We start from the raw sequence: 19,712 nt of genomic DNA on the forward strand, positions 1-19,712 counted from the left end.
CCCAGTGGCTCCCGGACCCCTGTGCACAGAGAGCACCAATAGTATGTCCGCTCCTGAGGAAGCTATTGTAATACTACCACATTAGGGATCTGTACCTGAAGCAAGGAGTCGTTTCTGGAAATGAGCTCCAAAACACTAACGGCAATACACAGAAGCGAGTTACTGTTTCCTGCTGTGTACATCCTGCCATGAAACCCTTTACCCCCTACATTATGAATACTGATCAGTGTCAGGCTCTCGTCAAATGTTTAATCCATGGGAAAAAGGGAATGTGGGGGGAGGGGGAGACATCGCCGTTCTCCTAGGTGGGTGGAGGCGTCGTGTTCTTTTGCTAATACCGGCGCTGATCAAGATCTCGGACAGGCACAGGATGCTAGCACTTGCCCATGTTCTCTGCCATGGCTGGAACGTGACATGAAGTGGCCTTATCAGAGGTTGCACAGGCACCAACACCCTGTTAATCTGGGAGCCCACCCATGTTTCCATTGATACATATAGTGAGAACATTCAGTAAGTTTTTTCCTTTGGCTGAAAGAAGTCTTCTAAATTAGAAACCACACAAGTGCAATGCTATATTTAGAGAATTGGAAAACCTCGAGTAATTACAACTCTGCAGATCTGTCCTTAAATGTATGAAAATGAAGCTTGTGAATGATATTAGCAGTGTCTAGTCCACTTACTACACTATAAACCGCAGCCTCTTTTCTTCATGTTCTACCTCCTGGCGGGTAAGGAGGGACCCGAGCATCAGGTAATACCATGTCTGCCGAACTAGTACCCCTACAAAGATGCCTTCTATTGTCAAATGCCTGACGCAACTATGGTCTTCTCCCAAATACATCACTTAAAGGGGCTCGTCCCCTTCCCCTCACCTTTGTACTGGGAAGTGACAGAGGCAGGTGACATGTCTACAGATAACCGACCATCAGGATTTGTGTAGCTGCTCCTCTCATTAGAAGAGGACATGATGACACCTGTCCACCGGCCCAGCAGGTATCAGGAGACGTGATGTCACCGGCCTCCATCACTTCTCAATGCAAAGAGAGTGGAGAGGGAAAACCTATTAAGCCAAGTCCAAGCGGCATCAAGAAAGCGGAATTCATGGCACGGACGGATCCATAACATGACGGACCAGAAGAAGACAACCCCACTGCCTTATAATGAAGCCAGTTGGCCAATGTCCATCCCATCTTCTAGCTGTGTAGTGGCCGACCGCAGGTACTGAAGTTAAAGGCACAAACAACCTCCATAGGAGCCAAGCTGCAGTACCTGAGAGCGGCGGCCACCACGTAGTATATGGAGCTGTGGCGCTCTCATCTACTGTATATACGGTGTACTTTTTGGCAGCCAATCAACTTGGTAACAGCAGATTGGAGGAAAGTATGTCCCCCCCCCCCCCAATCTGATGCCAATTACATATCGTAAAGCTTAGATCTTCGGAATTTTAGTTCTGTAGAAAACCCCTTTGTCTTTCTTATATTTATTCACATTTTTTGGGGGTATGATTTTAGCAAGGAGAATGCAATCTAGTGTTACCATCGCTCTAAAAAGCTGTTACTCTAAATACCCCATTATGAGGCATTAGAGTTCACTGGATTTTGTTGGAAAGCATAGTTGTTCATGTTCTAAATGCAGGGATTAGTAATCTGCAGCACTCCGACTGTTGTGACACTGCAGCACTCCGACTGTTGTGAAACTACAGCACCTAGTATTCCCCGACAACCACCAGCTGTCAGAGCATTCAGGGAGCTGCAGCATGGCAGCAGTAGGAGTGTAGCATCCTGCTGACCCATAATGCATTGCAAATAAACTATACTGGAGCATGGATGTAGTGACACCCTGCATGGGGCAAGCCACATTTCTAACCACCTTCAATCCTATGGTCAGGTAAAGAAAAGCAAGCACTGGTATTCTGATTCCATAGCAGTTCATCAGCAGTACAAGGTGCATACCTGCTGCAGGCCACTGGCAGATTAAGCCGAGCTCCTCAGATTTCTCCCGACCAGTTAGGCAGGTTTCTTCCACAATAGATATAGAGCCCTCACAGCAAGGATTAGGAGAACTAAAGAGATTCATTACAGGAGTAGACATCCTCTAAAGGTTACCATCTTCACACACAGAAGAAATTCGCTATTAATACAAAAGGACCAAGTAAGAAAAGAGAAATGGTCCAATATGTCTGCCTGTATTACACACAGGGCTGGCGTTAGCGGCAGGCAGACCAGGCAGCTGCCTAGGGCCCAGCTCCCCCATGGGCCCGCAGCCAGTGGCTGCTATGGGGCCTGTGAGTCAGAGGGGCCCGCCCAGCGCCAAAAACCCTCTCCCCCGTGCACTGCATTCAACTGTATCGGCATCATAGACGCTGATACAGTTGAAAGCAATGATGGAGGAGAGGGTGTCAGGTGACGCTCCCTCCCCCATCATTCGCCTCTGCCTCCGACACAGCGGATGCGCGATAACTTCACTTCATCGTGCACCCGCTGTGTGCCGGGCAGTGCAGCTGCTGAGACCAGAGCAGAGCCGGGAGCAGGCGGGGAACAAGATGGAGAGGTGAGTATTGTGTTTTGTTTTTTTATTTGTTTTTTTTGTTTGTTTTAACTATATCAGTGAGTCCTGGACTGTGTGGCTGGATTATATATTATGGGGGAGGGGGGCTGCATTATATACTATATGAGGGGGCTACATTATAGTCTATGGGGAGAGCTGCATTATACTACATGAGGGGCTACATTATATTCTATGGGGAGCTGCATTGCACTAAATGACAGGGCTGCATTATACTATATGAGGGGGCTGCATTATATTCCAAAGTGGGCTGCATTGTACTGTACGAGGGGGGCTTCATTATACTATATGAAGGGGCTACATTATATTTTATGAGAGGCTGCATTATATTATATGAGGGGGCTACATTATATGCTATGAGGGGGGCTGCAATATATTCTATGGGTGGCTAAATTATACTTTGAGGTGATGCATTATAGTCTAAGGAGGATACATTTTGCTCTATTGGGGCTATAATAAACTCTATGGGGGCTATATGATACTCTATGAGGGGGCTGCTTTATGCTCTATGGGGGCTGCATTATACTGTATCGAGGACTATTGGGAATACTTTATACTATATAAAGATCTATGGAGTGAATTATACTATGAGATGTGAATTGTAGTATATGGAGGACTATGGGGGGTGCACATTATACTATATGGAGGACCATGAGGAGTGTAGTATACTATATGGAGGACTATGGAGAATGTATTATATTATATGGAGGACAGAGGATTTTATTCTACTATATAGAAAACTGAGGAGTGTATATACTATATGGTGGACTATGGGGAGTGTATTGTGCTATATGGAGGACTATGGAGTGTATTATACTATATGGGGGACTGTGCAGAGTGTATTATGCAATATAGAGCAGGGGTGTCAAACTGCATTGCTCGAGGGCCGCAAACCATGCGTGTTTTCAAGATTTCCTTAGCTTTGCACAAGGTGCTGCAATCATTATGTGTGTAGGTGATTAAATTATCACCTGTGCAGTACAAGGAAATCCTGAAAACATGACCTGGTTGTAGCCCTCGAGGAATGCAGTTTGACACCCCTGATATAGAGCACTATGTGGTGTGTATTATACTGTATGGAGGACTAAGGGGAGTGTATTATACTGTATGGAGCACTACAGGGTGTGTATTATACTATATGGAGGACTATAGGGAGTGTATTATACTATATGGAGGACTATAGGGAGTGTATTATACTATATGGAGGACTATCGGAAGGGTATTATACTGTATAGAGAATTATGGGGTGTGTATTATACTGTATGGAGGACTATGGGGGGTGCATTATACTATATGGAGGGCTATGTGGAGTGTCTTATGCTATATGGAGGACTATGGGGCACATCATATTATATGGAGGACTATGGGGTGTGCATTATACAATATAGAGGACTGTGGTGCACATTATACTATGTGGAGGACAATGGGATGTATTTTACTAAACAAGCAAAATGCTGCCTATTCATCGAGTGATCGGCTTGTTTATGCCGGAACAAAAATCACTGTTCTCAGCAGCACATCGCCCGGTGAACACTGCAGATAAGCTGCTGATATTGTATGGGGACAGACTGATCCAATAGTTCTTCACCTGGTGTAAAGAGGCAAGGAAACAAGCGTCAAACAACTTCAATATGGTCGATCACAGTTGTTTAGCGGCCTGAACTCAGCGCATGTAAATACAACCAAAATGCTTTTGTGTGATGTGCAAAATGTTAGCATTTGGGTCCCATTTTAAATTTTGCCCAGGACCCCACTTTGCCTAAAACCTGTCCTGAGTACACACTGTATCAGTCTGTAATAAACATGTGCCTCATTCTAAAGCTTGTATCATCAGAAAACACCTAATATACAGAGTGCGAAGATGTTCGGTAGCCACGTATAGTGAGAATTGGACATATACAGTTATGATAGTGCAGTAACTCACTCAGGAAAAAAGGGAACAGTAATAAAACTGCAACTGAACAAGCCTGTTACTGTATAGAGATCCTGACCCCCGCAGTCCCTAGGGGTTTCTGTTTGAGTGAGATAGCCCTAACCACAGGCAATGGCAACTTGGACTTATGCTGCTTAAAAGAACGTCAGGTGCTTCACGTTCCTCCTAAAGAATCGGAGGGCAGAGCAGAGTGCAAATTACCTACAGAAGGGAAAGTGTGCTTAAGTAGAAAGAGATCCCAGAGGGAGTAAAACAAACCATGAAATATGAAATTAAGTACCGTTAGAGAATATGCAGCCTACTTCCTAAAAAGAAACAGAAGATAGGTGCAGGATAAAGAACATAATCAGAGAGATAAACCCTAGCTGGTCTTTCATTAACTGGCTAAAACTACAGTAGTATGGCTGCACATCTAAATGAGACTATTACTAGCAGGAAATACCAGCAGGGGGAAAGTATATAAAGCCGCACCTGAAAGGTGATAATGCAGACAAGTGAGTGAATTAAAACACCTGTTACCCCAAAAAGACTAAAGCAAGGATAGCAAACTAAAAACCCAGAGAAAAGGTGCATCTGCTATGGCACAGCAGACAGAGAAGCAGACCGTAAAGCACAGGCTCAAGGGTTTAATCTCAGACGCATGTGACACATACAGTGATGAACATATGACAGTAAATCCATCTTTTGGCCCATGATTAATATGATTATGAAGAAACATTCCCATCACAACAGCTATAGGAACAAAAATAACAGTCATATAGTCCATCCTGGCACTAAGTGGCGGCACATCTCAACATAGTATATTGCAATACAGTAAAGCACCACTCTAGCATTTTTTTTATTGCAGCACTGTTGTGGTGCTACTAATCTAAGTTCCACATCTCTAGTCTTATACTTATTAGCTGCTGATTTAATCTGTTATCAGTGCTGCTCTGGTCGGTCTCCAGTTTGACCAGCTGGATCGTTCCAGTGTTTGCTGGAAGATCTGGAAGTCACAACTTAAAGAGGTTGTAGACTACTTTATTATTGATGACCTATCCTTGAGATAGGTCATCAATGTCTGATCAGTTGGGGTATGATGACACCAGGAATCCCCCCCCCAATCAGCTGTTCTCTGTGGCGGCTGGAACTACTCACATGCGGAGCTGCTCCGTCGTCTTGTAGTGGCCGCGGCTGGGTACTACACATCCATCTCCTATTGATTAGAATAGGAGGGGGAAGTGCAGTACCATGCTGCAGTCACTATCAGAAGACAGAGCAGCTCTGCAATTGAGCAGTTCTGCCACCGCTGCCGACACTGAGAACAGCGACCCGGATGTCGGAACCTGTGGAAAACCCCTTCTTTAATGTAAATCTATTATGGCCACAATGAGGCTCTCAGACTTAGAACTTGTGAGTTACTTCTGACTTCCAGTCAATCAGAAGTTGCGGTTACAAGATGGTGGCACGGGACTGGAGCGGCGCCAGGAAGAGCTTAAGACTGAGGCTGGTATGTGTAACACTAGGAGCAGGTACGGTAACTTAGATAAGTGGCAACAATCCAGCGCCGAAATAACATGATAAAGAAAAGCTGGAGTGGTGCTTTAAATTGAGCCTTTCAATAGATGCAGTGCTGTAGCTGGCAAGGTAAGATTTGGGACACAAAATTCAGTTGCACCAGAGTCACACTGCAAAACAAGACCTGCCTATAAACTGAAGCCAGCAGAATAGGCACGTGTATAATCTAGTAAACAGCATTTCTGACAAATGTCATAGCTCCAATCCTTAGTGCCCCTTCACATGTTACACATTTAAGAAGGATTTCAGAGCAAATCCCACTCCAAAATGCTAAATGAATTGGATTACAATCTGTGTCCAATGCAAGTGAATATCTTTGGGTGGAAGACAAGGTTTGTAATCTAGATCAGATTTGTTAAAAAAAAAAAATGTTTTGCCCCTACCCGTAATGAAAACAGCAATCATATGCAAATGCTAATTAGCCCCATTGAAGTGGACTAAATCCAGTGTCCATTACACATTTGTGGCACACAAGTGTCACTCTTGGATTCCTGCTATAGATCCTCCAACTAATACTCACATTTGCTATACACAAATTCATGGCATTGAAAAATATCCTATTGTGCATTATAACAGGTAAATTAAAGGGTAATTACATCTTTAATACCAATGTAAATTAGTGGAGAGAAGCATGAAGTACAAAACGCTAGTATAAATTAAATATCAAAAACACTGCCTTCAGTGACGGAAGAGATATGCAAATAATACTCTGGGCAGTGGGGAACATCAAACATCCAGTACTTGCCATGCAAGCCCATAAGCAAGAAAACTTCAAACAAATTTGCCATATACTGTAAGTGTAAAAAGCAAACAAAAAAAACCAACACAAGAGAGCCCAGGCTTGGGAACGCTAAATGACTTTTAGGGAAGGTTACTTCTAGACAGAGAACACCATAGTTAGCAATATGTCAGCTCTCATCAACCCTCTGATTACAAGGTGAACGGCACAATAGTGCGGATCCACATTACATACTGCGCAGTATTCGTTCCTAGAATATGTAAGTGCAGACAACAATTAACGACTCAAAAGAGCAAAAAATAGCAAGAATACAACAGAAAATAGTCTCCTCTCTTCTCTTACCCATGTGGCCTGGAAGCATTTGAACATTTGAGGCAGGTAGTAGTAATCCATGTCCTTAGGGCACTACACTGAACAGGTCATTATACTATAGACTCAGTTTGTGGAGTGACATGTATAATTCACAGGTTCCCCTGCAGTACACAGACACTTCCTCCCTCATCAGCAAACCACCGGCTGCTCATATGACCGACCTTGCTGTATCTGTTAAGACCGCTGGCCAGGGGAACTCTGCATGTAGGTTGTGATGGCATGTAACAAGAAACTGATAGTATCCTAGGAGCAACGAAATATTAGTATAATCTACAGCGAGCCGTTCTGCCATCTGGAGTCATGTGCAAGAATAATTAGCACCTAAGATATGTAACAGGTGCCATATATTTGATAAACAGGACTAGAAAAATAAAAAACATTATAACACTAACATCATAACTGGTTCTAACGGGTGTGTGTGTATATACTATATATACCATCACTGATTACGCAAACTTCACACTAGACCTCAAGCAGCTTGGATTGTGTGCCTCTGCACAAATGAAATGCATAATTTACTTTCATCTAAAAGCAACACCTTGGATGGACAACTGAGCAACAGTCCAGTTCTTTTTCCCCTTGGCCCAGGTAAGACGCTTCTGGCGTTGTCTATTGGTCATGAGCGGCTTGACACAAGGAATGCGACACTTGTAGCCCATGTCCTGGATATGTCTGTGTGTGGTGGCTCTTGAAGCAATGACTCCAGCAGCAGTCCACTCCTTGTGACTCTCCGGCAAATTAATGAATGGCCTTTTTTTAATAATCCTTTCAAGGCTTTGGTTATCCCGGTTATTTGTGCACCCATTTCTACCACACTTTTTCCTTCCACTCTACTTTCCATTAATATGCTTGGATACAGCACTCTGTGAACAGCCAGCTTCTTTAGCAATGACCTTTTGTGGCTTACCCTCCTTGTGGAGTGTGTCAATGACTGACTTCCGTACATCTGTCAAGTCAGCAGTCTTCCCCATGACTGTGGAGCCAACTGCAACAGACTAAGGGACCTTTTTAAAAGCTTAGGAAGCCTTTGCGGTGTTTTTTGTTAATTATTCTATTTTACTGAGATAATGAACTTGGGGTCTTCATTGGCTGTAAGCCATAATCATCAACATTAACAGAAATTAACACTTAAAACAGATCACTCTGTTTGTAATGACTCTATATAATATGAGTTTCACTTTTTGTATTGAAGAACTGAAATTACATTTTGATGATATTCCAATTTAATGAGAAGCATACACACACAATATATATATATATATATATATATATATATATATATATATATATATATATATATATATATATATATATATATATATATATATATATATACATACACACACACACACCTCATTTAAAGATTTTTCTGTATTTTCAGGACTATGAATATTGTACATTCACACTGAAGGCATCAAAACTATGAATTAACACATGTGGAATTCTATACTTAACAAAAAAGTGTGAAACAACTGAAATTATGGCTTATATTCTTGGTTCTTCAAAGTAGCCACCTTTTGCTTTGATGACTGCTTTGCACACTCTTGGCATTCTCTTGATGAGTTTCAAGAGGTAGTCACCGGGAATGGTCTTCCAACAATCTTGAAGAAGTTCCCAGAGATGCTTAGCACTTGTTGGCCCTTTTGCCTTCACTCTGCGGTCCAGCTCACCCCAAACCATCTCGATTGGGTTCAGGTCTGGTAACTCTTGAGGCCAGGTCATCTGACGTAGCACCCCATCACTCTCCTTCTTGGTTAAATAGCCCTTACACAGCCTGGAGGTGTGTTTGGGGTCATTGTCCTGTTGAAAAATAAATGATGGTCCAACTAAACGCAAACCGGATGGAATAGCATGTCGCTGCAAGATGCTGTGGTAGCCATGATGGTTCAGTATGACTTCAATTTCGAATAAATCCCCAACAGTGTCATCGGCAAAGCACCCCCCACACCATCCCACCTCCTCCTCCATGCTTCACAGTGGGAACCAGGCATGTAGAGTCCATCTGTTCACCTTTTCTGCGTCGCACAAAGACACGGTGGCTAGAACCAAAGATCTCAAATTTGGACTCGTCAGACCAAAGTACAGATTTTCACTGGTCCATTCCTTCTGCTCAAACAAGTCTCTTCTGCTTGTTGCCTGTCCTTAGCAGTGGTTTCCTAGCAGCTATTTTACCATGAAGGCCTGCTGCACAAAGTCTCCTCTTAACAGTTGTTGTAGAGATGTGTCTGCTGATAGAACTCTGTGTGGCATTGACCTGGTCTCTAATCTGAGCTGCTGTTAACCTGCGATTTCTGAGGCTGGTGACTTGGATAAACTTATCCTCAGAAGCAGAGGTGACTCTTGGTCTTCCTTTCCTGGGGCGGTCCTCATGTGAACCAGTTTCTTTGTAGTACTTGATGGTTTTTGCCAATGCACTTGGGGACACTTTCAAAGTTTTCTCAATTTTTTGGACTGACTGACCTTCATGTCTTAAAGTAATGACGGCCACTCGTTTTTCTTTACTTAGCTGCTTTTTTCTTGCCATAATACAAATTCTAACAGTCTATTCAGTAGGACTATCAGCTGTGTATCCACCAGACTTCTGCTCAACACAACTGATGGTCCCCATCCCCATTTATAAGGCAAGACATCCCACTTATTGAACCTGACAGGGCACACTGTTGTGAATTCTGTGGCCAAGCTCCCTCCTGTGGTCGTGAGTGGTACTTCGGCTGGTTCTGTCTATGAGCTTCCTTTGGTGGATGAGAGTGGTACTGCGGCTTCTGAGTTTCCTTCCTCAGGTGATGAAGTTAAGTCGTTAGGTGCTGCTCTATTTAACTCCACCTGGTGCTTTGATCCTGGCCTCCAGTCAATGTTCTAGTATTGGTCTTGCTTCCTCCTGGATCGTTCCTGTGGCCTGTCTATCCTGCATAAGCTAAGTTCTGCTTGTGTTACTTTTGTTGCTATTTTTTCTGTCCAGCTTGCTATATTGGATTTTCTTGCTTGCTGGAAGCTCTGAGACGCAGAGGGAGCACCTCCGTACCGTTAGTCGGTGCGGAGGGTCTTTTTGCCCCTCTGCGTGGTTGTTTGTAGGTTTTTGTGTTGACCGCAAAGCTATCTTTCCTATCCTCGGTCTATTCAGTAAGTCGGGCCTCACTTTGCTAAATCTATTTCATCTCTGTGTTTGTATTTCATCTTTACTCACAGTCATTATATGTGGGGGGCTGCCTTTTCCTTTGGGGAATTTCTCTGAGGCAAGGTAAGCTTATTTTTCTATCTTCAGGGCTAGTTAGTTTCTCAGGCTGTGCTGAATTGCATAGGGAGCGTTAGGCGCAATCCACGGCTACCTCTAGTGTGGTGTGATAGGATTAGGGATTGCGGTCAGCAGAGTTTCCACGTCTCAGAGCTCGTCCTATGTTTTTGGTAAATGTCAGGTCACTTTGTGTGCTCTGAACTTCAAGGTCCATTGTGGTTCTGAATTACCTGTTCATAACAGCACACCTGTGAAGTGAAAACCATTCCCGGTGACTACCTCTTGAAGCTCATCAAGAGAATGCCAAGAGTGTGCAAAGCAGTCATCAAAGCAAAACGTGGCCACTTTGTGAAGAACCTAGAATACAATACATAATTGTGAATGTACAATTTTCATAGTCATGAAAATACAGAAATATCGTTAAATGAGGTGTGTCCAAACTTTTGGTCTGTACATATATGGTACTTCCGTCTGTCTGTCTGCAACTTCTGTAACGGAAGTCCAACGTCGCTGATTGGTATCGCCAGCTGCCTGTCATGGGTGCCGCGACCAATGAGCGACGGGCACAGTCCGATTAGTCCCTCCCTACTCCCCTGCAGTCAGTGCCCAGCGCCCGCATACTCCCCTCCGGTCACTGCTCACACAGGGTTAATGTTAGCAGTTACGGACCGTGTTATGCCGCGGGTAACGCACTCCGCTACCGCTGCTATTAACCATGTGTGTCCCCAACTTTTTACTATTGCTGCTGCCTATGCAGCATCAAGAGTAAAAATATGTAATGTTAAAAAAAAAATACAAAAACAAAAAACCTGCTATACTCACCCTCCGTAGTCCGCCGAGCTGTGCACGGCCCCCGCCATCTTCCATTCCTAGAGATGCATTGCGAAATTACCCAGAAGACTTAGCGGTCTCGCGAGACCGCTAGGTCATCTGGGTAATTTCGCAATGCATCCTGGGAACGGAAGATGGCGGCAGCCGCGTGCACATCGCCAGCGCTTCACTGGATTGGATCCCGGTGGGTGAGTATATAACTATTTTTTATTTTAATTATTTTTTTATAACAGGGATATGGTGCCCACACTGCTATATACTACGTGGGCTGTGTAATATACCGCGTGGCTGCTATATACTACCTGGTCAGTGTTAGATGCTTTGTGGGCTGTGTTATATACTGCGTGGGCTGTGCTATATATTACGTGGCCAGTGTTATATACTGCGTGGGCTCTGTAATATACCGCGTGGCTGCTATATACGACTTGGCCAGTGTTGTATACTGCGTGGGCTGTGCTATATATTACGTGGGCAGTGTTATATACTGCGTGGGCTGTGTTATATATTATGTGGCCAGTGTCATATACTGCGTGGACTGTGTAATATACCGTGTGGCTGCTATATACGACCTGGCCAGTGTTATATACTGCGTGGGCTGTGCTATATATTATGTGGGCAGTGTTATATACTGCGTGGTCTGTGTTATATATTACGTGGGCAGTGTTATATACTGCGTGGTCTGTGTTATATATTACGTGCCCAGTGTTATATACTGCGTGGTCTGTGTTATATATTACGTGCCCAGTGTTATATACTGCGTGGTCTGTGTTATATACTACGTCGCCTGTGTTATATACTGCGTGGCTGCTATATACTGCGTGGTCTGTGTTATATAGTACGCGGGCTGTGTTATATACTGTTTGGGCTGTGTTATATACTGCGTGGCCACTGTTGTATATTGCGTGGCCTGTATTAACGCATCGGGAATTCTACAATATTTATGTATGTTTGTATATAGCAGCCACATAGTATATAGCACAGGCCACGTAGTATTTGTCTGCTATATACTACATGGCTCCCATATACTACGTGGCCTGTGCTATATACTATGTGGCTGCTATATACACATAAATACATACATACATATTCTAAAATACCCGATGCGTTAGAATCGGGCCACCATCTAGTATATATATATATATATATATATATATATATATATATATATATATATATATATATATATATATATAGTCTGTTTGTGCGTGTGTATATATTATATATAAATATATTTATATATTTCACAAATGCATATGTCCAACTTTATTAGAAGAGGTGGTTTAGATTTAGTCTTCAGAGTCTGCATTTCGAAAGAAAAAAAAAAAGAGAGAAAAAAGAAAATTGAGAGACTCAAAAGAAAAAAAAAGAAGGAGAGCCAGCACTACTTTAGAAATGAGAATTAGATACTTTAATTACAATTTGGGGGAAATAGCCATCCAGCGTAAAGATAGAGAGTTGCAACATTAAGAAAACAATTAGTAATGAAGACAAGCCTGGAAGCTGCATTTAGGTTGGTCAGGAGCTAATGGTCTGTTAATTGGAAAGAGAAAAATAGTAGTGCTGGAATTACTGAGTGACACACACTTACGTATCTATGTAGCTCCACTAATGATGTGCCACATATATTAGGATAGCTGGTAATGTGTATTCTGAGAAGAAGTGATTGGCTGAGTCTATACATATTCCAGCACATTTGTAAATGCTGCCTACATTTATCAAAATGGAGCAAACTGTGTGATAGATTCGGTGCAAGAGAAGCATGTCTGACTTCTACGAGAATGTGTGAAATATCTGTGCCAAAAAAACCTGACGCCTCGCAATAATATATATGGTGCAAATTACCACTCAGCTTGCGCAAACACTTAAGCAGGGGGAAAAAAAAGTGAGTGTGACACGTGGCCTTTTTTTTTTCTTAAAAGGGGAACTATACCTTCATGTAACTTCAGAATAAGCTGTACTGTGTGTGAAGATGAAGAATCTTAATATATACTTACCTTGTAATGTCTTCACGTCCTGTGCCATCCAGATGTGTCCGGATCCCAGAAATTCCAAGAGGCGGAAGTTCGCCGACCGCCATATTGGGACACCCAAGTGATGGGTGTCTCAATATTGACACTGCTGGTGGTACCAGCCTCTTGTGCGGTACCACCAGAACACAGGTGCACCACAAACACACTTTATACACCAAACACTGTATATGCTGTACGCACCACACACACACTGTATATGCCGTATGCACCACACACACACTGTATATGCCGTATGCACCACACACACACTGTATATGCCGTATGCACCACACCCACACACTCTATATGCCATACGCACCACACCCACACACTCTATATGCCGTACGCAGCTTAGCACCATCATGAACACGTCACCGGGATCAGCCGATTCACTGACCGCCGCCATCTTTGTACAGGAGGAGCGCATGCGCAGTTTTAATGTGACCGCCGCTATCTGTATGCACAAAGATGGCGGCGGTCTGATTTACTGCGCCTGTGGAAATTCCCGGCGGCAGATGTGCGATGTGCCTACAGGCAGAGGAAGCCGGTCACATTAAAGGGGTTTTCCCATGAACGAAAGTTCGTTTTAAAAATTGTCTGAACGTGTACGGAGCATGCCACATCTCCTTGGCAGGGGAGGAAGCAAAAGCCAATACTGACATTAATAGCAGGGGATCACAGAGGATTCATTTTGTCACGTAAAATATTTCACTGACTGTTTTTAAACAATATTTTACCTCACAAAATGTATCCTCTGCGATCTCCTGCCTGTAATGTCAGTATTGACTTTTGCTTCCTCCCCTGCCCTGAAGCTGTGGCATGTTCGGTACACGGTCAGACACAGACAACTTTTAAAATTAACTTTCGTTTGTGTGCAAAAACCCCAAGGGGGAGAGCACATGGGGTACACAGGTCAAAGAAGAGATGACTTGAGAGAAGAAGACAGCAGATGGGGGAGAGAGAAAGGGCACAGGGGTGAGAGAGACAGAGCACAGGGGGGAGACTGCTCAAACAGGACAGCACATGAGGGAAGAACACAGCGCAGGAAGGAGAAAGACAGCAGACAAGGGGGATAGCACATTGGGTAGACAAGAAAAAGAAGAGAGCACAGACTGGAGAAGTCAGCACATGGAGAAAGAGAGTGGATAGGTGGGTGAGCACATGGGGGGGAGAGATTCTCAATGGGGCAAAGCCTGCCCCCATCATGACATTACCGCCCTCCCAATGAGATAGCATCGGGCGTCCATCTAGTAACACTATATCTGGCCATTTTGTGACTCAAATCCTGCATTTAGATTAGTTTCCCTCCACAAGCTCCATCTTTAATTTGCAATTGACTTAGCTGGTGGAAGAAAGTAGCTTTTCAGGCGGTTTTTCACATTATCTCAAAATGGACAATATTGTAACGTTGGCAAAAAAAAGAAACTTTGCAATTTACTTATAAAAAAAATTGTCTGCATTCTCAAGAACAGAGATGTTTAATCTTATGGTTTACTGCTGGTTGCCAAGGTCACCAGCCATTTCTGCAGTCCATCACAGGTGGTCGGTCTCCTAGGCAAGGAATGCTTGTAAGCGTCGGAGACTGCACACTTTGGGCCAGTGATGAAACCAAGCTGTTGGTCCAAACTGGCAATCAGCAGTGCACCAACCCCTGGTAAGCAGGAATTCGGGAGGCATGTGTTCATGTTCAATAACATGAGACAACCTCTTTAAGTGTTAACATTTTCCTTTCAGGAGGTTGAATAAACTTTTAAAAAGCTATTAGGTTATGTGCAGTGTACCCGTTGCAGACCATTTTGGAAATAAAAACCTGTTCCATACATGTGAAACCTCACAAATGCTAATTATTTGACCTTACATATTAACCATTGGTCAAAAGCAACACGAAAATGACAGATTTTCCAAAATACGGCACAAAGCATGAGACTTTACTGCCATTAATGCAGCTGTAAACTCTGATCTTCTGGCCGGAGAGCTTTGCGTTATATAAGCATTTAGCTGCTTAGACTGCCACCATGTGGATACTGCAGGAAGTGACTTACCAATAGGCTCCCACTATCAAAAAACCCTTGCTGCAATGTCCTCCTAAGGGTATGTGTCCACGTTCAGGATTGCATCAGTATTTGGTCAGTATTTTACATCAGTATTTGTAAGCCAAAACCAGGAGTGGAACAAATAGAGGAAAAGTATAATAGAAACATATGCAGCACTTCTGCATTTATCACCCACTCCTGGTTTTGGCTTACAAATACTGACATAAAATCCTGACCAAATCCTGATGCAATCCTGAACGTGGACACATACCCTCACATGTACACTTGTAAGGAAGGGCTATGTGGTATCCTCACAAAACTGTCAGCACAGTGGACACAACTAGGTCACACAACCCATGGTACCATTAATATTTTACCACCAAAGTCCTCGGTGCATAAGATTGCCATTATAAGGACTTAACTGGCCTAAGGACTATTATCAAATAATAATACTTGTCATTTCTAACCAGTACTAGTTAGAGTCAGATCTCTGCCAATGGGGGAGTTATTAAATGAATGCACAGAGTGGGCCTGGAAACCCCAATGCAGGCGAAACTACATTTACAGAGTTTTCCGCACCAGGCAGCGACTGTTCCAAGCTGAACCCTAACATTCGGCATGTGGTGCCAAGTATGCCAATCACATAGGAGCCGTCATGTAGCGACTTACTGAACAGGCACGCAGAGCTGAATCCTAAGTGTGTACATTGCACACTGTTAAGATTTGGCATGGAAAAGTCGCTATCGAAACTGCTGCATGGTCCCAAAGACAACTTTAACCCTTAATTCAGTCAACAAGCTACAGGCTACTTTACAGAGATTTTGCTTCTATGACTCAAATCGTAAATTAAACCGGGGAAAAACAGATCATCAAATCTTCTGAGCCAGCAGTTTTCATGGGGAACAGACAACTATCTGATAAACGTGAATCTTCTAACAATCTAGACAACAGCTATCCAATGTATATGGCGCACTCAGGCGACAGCCATCTCTGCCAACCACCCGTAAAATACCACATGCTAGGCTTAGTCAATGTTCTGTATGGTCTTAAAGGGAATCGGTCACCAGGATTCTTTCACGTGAAAGCAGCATAATGTGGAAACAAAGACTCCGATTCCAATGATGATCACTTGTTGAGCTGATTAGTCATGCTTTCATAATAATCAATGTTTTATCGGAAGGAGATCATCACCAGGTGACTAGGAAACTTGATGATACATAATACGCCATAATCTTGAGCTCTGTATAACCCCGCCCACACCACCGATTGACATATTCCTGTGTACACTGTGCATAGGCAGAAAGCTGCAAATCAGTGGTGTGGGCGGGGTTTTACAGAGCTCAGCATTCAAAGAAATGGTAGATCTGCAGCAGATCATTATTTCATCAATATTTAGCATTAATGAAAACTGCACTCAAGCTTCTTAGTCAGTGATACATCACTAGAATGAGGGTCTCTGCCCCTACATCCTGCAGCTCTTTAGATCTCGTAGCAAAAACCTGCAGACAGATTCCCTTTAATGACCATATTCATGCTGATTTTGACAGAAGCATCCAACCATCTATCTATCTATCATGTCTGGGTGCTACCCTACTCTCACCCAACGTCATAAGTCGGAGTCATTTGAAGATGGAGGAGACTGGCAGCAGCTTACTCTCCACTCCCCATACAGAATACATGCACGCTCAGCTGAAGTGAGCATGCATGTATATGAGCAGCTGGGAGCAGACTTATCAGGAGCACACAAATGTGTTCAATCTTATTATAATGTCATCATTTCCCCGACATCAGGCAGAGATAGCGAATAGTCCCCGCTAGTGTTACAACGTCCTACAATTGCTACAGAAAGGTAAGGGACGGACCAAGCGTTCGCATTAATCTGACTTCCAATAGTAACAAGAATTCGCATTCTCTCATTCCATTTCTCACTGTTACATATTCCTTGGATAATCAGATTTCTAGACAGTTTACTGTCCAGGGTTATGTAATATACTGTAGGCAACATGGGGACCTTCCTAAAAGGAGCCCAAATAGTTACATGCGGGCGGTCGAATTTTTCAGTGGTCGTAATATATAAAGGAAACATCCTTTATACACTATACATTGGGTCAGTACATGTTCTGTAAATCAGCAACCTAGTGGTAAAGAAAGGGCTTGGCTGTGAACTTTAAAATCTGCAGCCAGATAAAGCCTGGAGGCCAGATGTGTGTGATCCTCAGTAAGGGAGCCTGTGAGCTGATGACTTCTGATTTATGACCTGGTTTTATAATCACAGTTCAAAGGATGATCTCCTAATGACAACAAGCCCTAATTCCCTGCAGCAAGTACAGTGCAAGGAAGGAAATTAAACTGAAACTCTCCTCCTTGTACTTAAAGAGGTAGTAGCTTTTCTAAGATCATATCACAATATGTAGTAGGTGTAATACTAATATTAGAAAATACCTACAATTAGAAATGTAACATAGTTCATCTGATTCGCTATGTTGCTTACCCCATGTGCAGGGCATTGCACTAGCTTAGGAATCCATGGTTAAGAGCACTCATATAGTGACAGCTATTTAGCGGTCGTAACCATGGATACCTAAGCTACTGCACTGCCCCGCACTTGGGGGTAAGCAACATAGTGAATCAGAAGAACTATATTACAGTTCTAATTGAAGGTATTTTCTAATATACCGTATATACTCGAGTATAAGCCTAGATTTTCAGCCCATTTTTTGGGGCTGAAAGTCCCCCTCTCGGCTTATACTCGAGTCATTAAGTTTTCCCAGTTTTTTGTGGCAAAATTAGGGGGTCGGCTTTTACTCAGGTCGGCTTATACCCGAGTATATACGGTAATTATTACACATACTACCTATTAGTATAGGATTTTGGAGATGGGAATAGCCCTTTTAAGCAGCTTGAAATCACTTAAACCTTCCTGTTACTCTCAGTCAACGGGTGATTTAATTCTCCATCATACTTATAGATTATGTTTATTCATGCTGACAAATGTAAGCGATACAGAGGTAGAAGTAGATCCCAATACGCTGCCATCCAAACCAAAGAACTAAGTATGTAGGATGTCCTTAAATAGGTTATCCAGTTTAACCCATCCCTAGTAATTCTTCTAGATGGGAACCACCACGATCCGCTCTACCAACGAGCAATAACCTAGTCTATCATGCTATGGTGTATCTCCACTTTTTAGTAGCAGATACTTCACACCAAGACCTGCACTAAACAAAAAATAATCTTTAGCAAGTACAAAAATTATATTATATGAAAAACCTCTTTTTTACATCAAAAAAGTCAAGACCACAGCAAGAAAAAGTAACGGTCTGTGCTTCGTTTGTAGAATCACAGTAAATCTGCTTTGGACAGTTTCTCTAATTTACCTCAGACGCTGTTACGTAAATGGGAACATACGGTCACGTTAAAAAAAACCAAAAAAAAACCAAAACACTATTATCCTGTAGATATGGGTTTAATCTATAGGTGAATAGCTTTTTGAGCCAGACCAAAGCCTGCAATGAGAGCCCCACTGCCAGGAGGAAATTACGGTAAGTGCACAGGTTCAGTAATTGGCAGCGCTTTGGAAGCAGCACATGTCCACTCCGTATAAGTGCTGCCGGCTTTTGAACGCAGTTGATTCTGCATGTGTTCAATGATCCGTGCGGAATCACCACATCCAATACATTGTACGGGTGACATTTATCACGTGTAGGCTGGCGTCTCTGCAAGACAAATTGACATGATAGGTGTGGAAAGACGCACCACATGTCTGTCCGGACGCATAGCGGAGATGGGATTTCTTGAAAATCCATCCACTATGCTGTAACATCTGGACGGTGCAGGTTGGCGCAGCGTTTAATGACCGTGTGCACATGCCCTTATTCATCCCGGCAGCCTTGGGCTTTAAGTCAGGGGGTGTGCCGGCAAGGCTCCAGTCACCGCTCAGTGCATAGTGATCGTCAACAGTACACACACTGCGGTATTGACTGACAGCCGGCTCAGCATTACAGACGGCTGCCAGTCATTACCAGGGAATGGTACTGTATTTCAGACAGGAGTCAGTGATGAGAGCGCTCACAAACTGCAGGAGCCCGGCCACGTGCCACTCATACAGTCCAAGCTCTTATCGCCGTCACCTGTGGCTGCAGCTCGAAATTGTGACAAATACCACAAATATGCATTTCTGGAAAAAGGGAGGGTCGAAAAAAAAATAACAGTAGTCCTACCTCATTAAAGCCAGTGTACTCTCTGTGCCGATATAGACTCTTTCTACTAAACAGATCCGTTGTAAGCTCTTTCTCCTGTATTCTTGCTGAATGTGGTTTTATCTCTTCCTTTTTGTAAAATTCCTATAGAGCACAGGTTAATGTAAATTATTACATAAAACATGACACCACATATAAGTGTGGATATATACATAGTGTAGCATGCATAGCTTTACACAAAC

At 43.2% G+C, this 19,712-nt stretch overlaps 3 protein-coding genes across 5 annotated transcripts in view; all 3 read right to left on the bottom strand.

The window, feature by feature from the left end:
• Positions 1-19,712, bottom strand: part of CRYBB2 (crystallin beta B2) — a 412,932-nt gene that overhangs the window by 369,211 nt on the left and 24,009 nt on the right. The window lies entirely within an intron of this gene.
• The window catches only part of CRYBB3 (crystallin beta B3), a 256,164-nt gene that overhangs the window by 212,443 nt on the left and 24,009 nt on the right, over positions 1-19,712 (bottom strand). The window lies entirely within an intron of this gene.
• KIAA1671 (KIAA1671 ortholog) overlaps positions 1-19,712 on the bottom strand; it is a 225,434-nt gene that overhangs the window by 111,073 nt on the left and 94,649 nt on the right. For all 3 annotated transcript variants that reach the window (XM_069759154.1, XM_069759138.1, XM_069759147.1), the window contains exon 5: positions 19,492-19,614. In XM_069759154.1, coding sequence (XP_069615255.1) covers positions 19,492-19,614 — 123 coding nt within the window. The remainder of the gene's footprint in view (positions 1-19,491; positions 19,615-19,712) is intronic.

Source organism: Ranitomeya imitator, chromosome 1, assembly GCF_032444005.1.
Source record: "Ranitomeya imitator isolate aRanImi1 chromosome 1, aRanImi1.pri, whole genome shotgun sequence".
Classification (NCBI taxonomy): Eukaryota; Metazoa; Chordata; class Amphibia; order Anura; family Dendrobatidae; genus Ranitomeya; species Ranitomeya imitator.